This window comes from Salvelinus sp. IW2-2015, linkage group LG31, assembly GCF_002910315.2.
Source record: "Salvelinus sp. IW2-2015 linkage group LG31, ASM291031v2, whole genome shotgun sequence".
Classification (NCBI taxonomy): domain Eukaryota; kingdom Metazoa; phylum Chordata; class Actinopteri; order Salmoniformes; family Salmonidae; genus Salvelinus; species Salvelinus sp. IW2-2015.
This window is the reverse complement of record NC_036870.1, coordinates 21223548-21229560: the sequence shown is the minus strand read 5'-3', so window position 1 is coordinate 21229560 and position 6013 is coordinate 21223548. Positions and strand designations below refer to the sequence as shown.

At 45.1% G+C, this 6013-nt stretch overlaps 1 protein-coding gene across 1 annotated transcript in view; it reads right to left on the bottom strand.

Annotated features, from left to right (window-relative positions):
* fam83hb (family with sequence similarity 83 member Hb) overlaps window positions 1-6013 on the bottom strand; it is a 38799-nt gene that overhangs the window by 9321 nt on the left and 23465 nt on the right. Inside the window, exon 4 of the mRNA XM_023976318.2 lies at window positions 1080-1277. Within this exon, the coding sequence (XP_023832086.1) occupies window positions 1080-1277 (198 nt within the window). The remainder of the gene's footprint in view (window positions 1-1079; window positions 1278-6013) is intronic.

Below are 6013 nucleotides of genomic sequence, written 5' to 3'. Positions count from 1 at the left end.
CACACACACACATACTACACTGACACTCTAACACTCACACACACACATACTACACTGACACTCTAACACTCACACACACACATACTACACTGACACTCTAACACTCACACACACACATACTACACTGACCACCTCACCTCACACACACACATACTACCACTGACACTACAACACCACAACATACTTTACCACTACACTCTAACACTCACACACACACATACTACACAACACTCACACACAACACACATACTACACTGACACTCACACACACATACTACACTCACACACTCACCACATACTACACTCACCACACACAACACATACTACCACTGACACTCTAAACCACACTCACACACACAACACATACTACACTAAACACTCAACACACACCATACTACACTACACTCACACACACACATACCTACACTCACACACACTCACCATTACTACACTCCACACACAACACATACTACACTGACACTCAACACTCACACACACACACACACATACTACACTGACACTCACACACACACACATACTACACTGACACTCTAACACTCACACACACACACATACTACACTGACACTCTAACACTCACACACACACGCACACATATTGACGGCACACACACTCCCACAGACATATTTTCACACTCTTCACATATGCTCCTGCTACTCTGTTAATTATCAATACTGATAGTCACTTTTACCCCTACCCACATGTACATAATGTATTACCTAATTTACCTCAACTACCTCGTACCCCTGCACATTGACTTGGTACTGGTACTCCTTGTATATAGCATCGCTATTGTTTTTATTGTGTTACTATTTCTTTTTTTATTCAGCAAATATTTTTTGTACTTTTTAACTCTGAATTGTTTGGAATAGGCTCGCCTTTCACAGTAATGTCTACACCTGTTGTATTCGGCGCATGTGACCAATACAATGTGATTTGACATACGGTACACTTCCCATTTACACCACTTAGACCTGAACAGGTGTGTGTATGTGCCTCTGTAAGTGCTGTGTGTGAGTCTGTGTGAATGTACATCCCTTCTCCCCGCCACTCCACTTACGTGCTGTGCGTTCTTGATGAGTCGTCTGGCCTGCTCCTTGATGCTTGGCATGTCGGGCTCGCTGGGGTTGACCAGGGTCGTGACCTCTGTGGGGCCGATGAAGCTGTGCGCCTGGAGGGGCCAGCCCAGGTCCAACCCCGGGGCCGCCGTGTCAGAGTGCAACGGCCAGTAGGTGTCAGACGAGCCGTCTGCGTCTGCCTGGGGAAAACATAAGCGACTGTTAGTGAACTATATTTACACTATGACAACAGGAAAATATGAATATACACTACCGGTCAAAAGTTTTAGAACACCTACTCATCCAAGTGTTTTTCTTTATTTTTACTATTTTCTACATTGTAGAATAGTGAAGACATCAAAACTATGAAATAACACATATGGAACTCTGCAGTTTCTGAGGCTGGTAACTCTAATGAACTTATCCTCTGCAGTAGAGGTAACTCTGGGTCTTCCATTCCTGTGGCGGTCCTTATGAGAACCAGTTTAATCATAGCGCTTGATGGTTTTTGCGACTGCACTTGAAGAAACTTTCAAACCTCTTGAAATGTTCCGTATTGACTGACCTTCATGTCTTCAAGTAATGATGGACTGTCATTTTCTCTTTGCTTATTTGATGTGTTCTTGCCATAATATGGACTTGGTCTTTTACCCCTACCTTGTCACAACACAACTGATTGGCTCAAACGCATTAAGAAGGAAATAAATTCCACAAATGAACTTTAAAGAAGGCACATCTGTTTATTTTTGTAAATTTTTTTAACCTATTTTTAACTAGGCAAGTCAGTTAAGAACAAATTCTTATTTACAATGATGGCCTACCCCGGCCAAACCCTCCCCTAACCTGTGCGTCACCCTATGGGACTCCCGATCACAGCCGGTTGTGATACAGCCCGGGATCAAACTAGGATCTGCAGTGACGCCTCTAGCACTGAAATGCAGTGCCTTAGACCGCTGCGCCATTTGGGAGCCCAAATGAATTGAAATACATTCGAGTTGACTACCTCATAGGGTTGCACATTCTGGGGAATATTCAGAGGTGGGAATTAAAGGAAATATATGCAAAATATTATTAATACCATTTAAATGTGGCGCCGAAGAGGATGGCTGACGTTTTACATACCCGTAATCAATTGTGCTATTTTGTTAGTTTTTTTGCGATGTTTGTAACTTATTTTTTACTTATTTTGTGCATAATGTTGCTGCTACTGTCTCATATGACCGAAAATAACTTCTGGACATCAGAACTGGAATTACTCACCTCGAACTGGAAGAAGCTTTTTTTTAACGAGTCTGATGAGAAAGAGAGACTGCTCTCCCGGGAACAGGCCCAGATCCACATCATTTGCGTGAAGAAAAGACAGAGGAAAAGAGGATGCAGATCAGGCTGTCTTTTGAGAATCCGTAGGCGAGCGAGTAAACTCCCATTGCTATCAATTCTACTTGCTAACATGCAACATTGGAAAATAAAATGGATGGCTTACGATTACCCTACCAACGGGACATTAAGAACTGTAATATCATATGTTTCACCAAGTCGTGGCTGAACGACGACACGGACAATATAGAGCTGGAGGGATTTTCAATGCACCGGCAGAACAGAGAAGCTACATCTGGTAAGATGAGTGGTGTGGATGTGTGTCTTTTTTGTCAATAACAGCTGGTGCGCAATGTATAATATTAAAGAAGTCTCAAGGTATTGCTCGCCTGAGGTAGAGTACCTTATGATAAGCTATAGACCACACTATCTACCAAGAGTTCTCATCTATATTATTCGTAGCTGTCTATTTACCACCACAGTCCGATGCTGGCACCAAGACCTCACTCAACCAACTGTATAAGGCCATAAGCAAACATGAAAATTCTCTCCCAGAAGTGGCGCTCCTAGTTGCCGGGGACTATAATGCAGGCAAACTTATATCAGTTTTACCACATTTTTACCAGCATGTCACATGTGCAACCAAAGAAAAAAAAACTCTAGACCACCTTTACTCCACAGACAGAGATGCATACAAAGCTCTCCCCTGTCCTCCATTTGGCAAATCCAACCCATAATTCTATCCTCCTGATTCCTGCTTACAAGCAAAAACTAAAGCAGGAAGTACCAGTGACTCGCTCAATACGGAAGTGGTCAGATGGTGCGGATGCTACACTACAGGACTGTTTTGCTAGCACAGACTGGAATATGTTCCAGGATTCATCCAATGGCATTGAGGAGTATACCACCTCAGTCATCAGCTTCATCAATGAGTGCATCGACGACGTCGTCCCCACAGTGACCGTACGTACATATCAAATCAAAGTTTATTTATTTGTCACGTGCTCCGAATACAACAGGTGTAGGTAGACCTTAGAGTGAAATGCCTTATGGCTAGGGGATAAAAGCTGTTGAGAAGCCTTTTGGTCCTAGACTTGGCGCTCCGGTGCCGCTTGCCATGTGGTAGCAGAGAGAACAGTCTATGACTGGGGTGGCTGGGGTCTTTGACAATTTTTAGGGCCTTCCTCTGCTCTCGATGTTGCAGCTGTAGAAACCTTTTGAGGATCTGAGGACCATGCCAAATCTTTTCAGTCTCCTGAGGGGGAATAGGTTTTGTCGTGGCCTCTTCACGACTGTCTTGGTGTGTTTGGACCGTTCAGGTTTGTTGGTGATGTGCAAACCAATGAACTTGAAGCTCTCAACCTGTTCCACTACAGCCCTGTCGATGAGAATGGGGGCATGCTCGGTCCTCCTTTTCATGTAGTCCACAATAATTTCCTTTGTCTTGATTACGTTGAGGGATAGGTTGTTATTCTGGCACCACCCGGCCAGGTCTCTGACCTCCTCCCTATAGGCTGTCTCGTCGTTGTGTCGTCTGCAAACTTAATGCTGGTGTTGGAGTCGTTCCTGGCCATGCAGTCGTGGGTGAACATGGAGTACAGGAGAGGACTGAGCACGCACCCCTGGGGGGCTCCAGTGTTGAGGATCAGCGTAGCAGATGTGTTGCTACCTACCCTCACCACCTGGGGGCGGCCCGTCAGGAAATCCAGGATCCAGTTGCAGAGGGATGTGTTTAGTTCCAGGATCGTTAGCTAAGTGAGGGTAGCTTTGAGCTTTGAGGTCACTGTGGCGTTGAACGCTGAGCTCTAGTCAATGAATACCATTCTCACATAGGTGTTCCTTTGTGTGGTGCCAGGACAACAACCTCTCTCTCAATGTGAGCAAGACAAGGAGCTGATCGTGGACTACAGGAAAAGGCGGGCCGAACAGGCCCCCATTAACATCAATGGGGCTGTAGTGGAGCGGGTCAAGAGTTTCAAGTTCCTTGGTGTCCGCATCACCAACGATCTATCATGGTCCAAACACACCAAGACAGTCGTGAAGAGGGTACAACAAAACATTCCTCTGACATCGCCTATTAAATAGGTCCTGGATTGCAGGAAGTAATGTACTGGGCCGTACGCACTACCCTCTGTAGCGCCTTACAGTCAGATGCCGAGCAGTTGCCATACCAGGCGGTGATGCAACTGGTCAGGATGCTCTCGATGGTGCAGCTGTAGAACTTTTTGAGGATCTGAGGACCCATGCCAAATCTTTTTTGGAAACAGGTGAACTAACACTCCTCAGTTAGCAGGCTCAAGCAAGCTAAAACCCACGTGGTAGCAAACACTAACTAGCAGAACAAGTTAGAAATGATTTAAAAACACTTTGCTGTAGGCTACTATTTACTAGCTAACAAAAAATCATGTATGTCATATAAAATATATTCACCCCAACCAGTATTGTAATCCAAACTTACCAGAACTCATGTAGTCGAACGACCTTGATTGCGAACGACCTTGATTGCGTCACTTCCTGTTGAATCTGCAGACGTGTTGCTGTGCGTTTTGTTGCTGTGCGTTTTGCTGCCAACTTTACTTTGCTAGCTGACAACTTTACGTTTTTTTGTTTTGTTTTTGTTTTTAATTACCGTTTATATTTTTAGTTTTTTTCCATCGCAACTTTTTACCCTCATTCAACTTTTTCACTCCGGACGCTTTATCTGGACATGGTTCGTCAACACCTTCAACAGCCGAAGCTAAGTAGTAACATAAACATGATGTCTTCTAATTGCAGTCGCTGTACTCATAATATACAGGAGAACGATCGCCTTACGGCGAGAATAGCTGTGCTACAAGCCCAGCTTCAGACGCAATCGTTAGGCAAGGGTAATTTCAGTGTAGGAAAGGAAGAAACAGCGTCTGTGCCACCAGTAAGTACAGATAGTAGTATAAAAGTCGTCACTCCTCAGCAGGTCAGGCTTGGTCCTGTTTGTGGGTGAGTCCAGAAAGAGGGCCAATTATCTACAAATTCTATCTTTGGAGGGCGAGAAAACAGTTTTCAACCAGCGATTGAGTGCTGAGACTCTGCTGTAGAGCTCGTCACTCCCCCTAACTGGGAGGGGGCCAGAGACAATTACTCGATGCCGACACATCTTTCTAGCTGATTACACGCTGAAGCTATGTTGCACTTGGTGACCTCTGACTGTTTCATCCTAACATCGTTGGTGCGACGTGGATAACAATATCTCTATACTCCTCTACACTCGCCAGATTTAGCTTTAGCCAGCACCATCTTTAGATTAGCCTTAACGTCGGTAGCCCTGCCCCTGGTAACAGTGTATGATCGCTGGGTGATTCGCTTTAAGTCTAATACTGCGGGTAATGGAGTCGCCAATGACTAGGGTTTCAATTTGTCAGAGCTAATGGTGGGAGCCTTCGGCGTCTCAGACCCCGTAACGGGAGGAGTAGAGACAAGAGAAGACTCAGACTCAGACTCCGACTCGCTACATAATGGGAGAAACCGGTTGAAAGTTTCTGTCGGCTGAATAAGCGACACCGGTTGAGCATTCCTACAGCGTTTCCCTCCGAGAAGCCATGAGAAAGTTGTCCGGCTGCGGGGGACTGTGCGGGGGAATTTA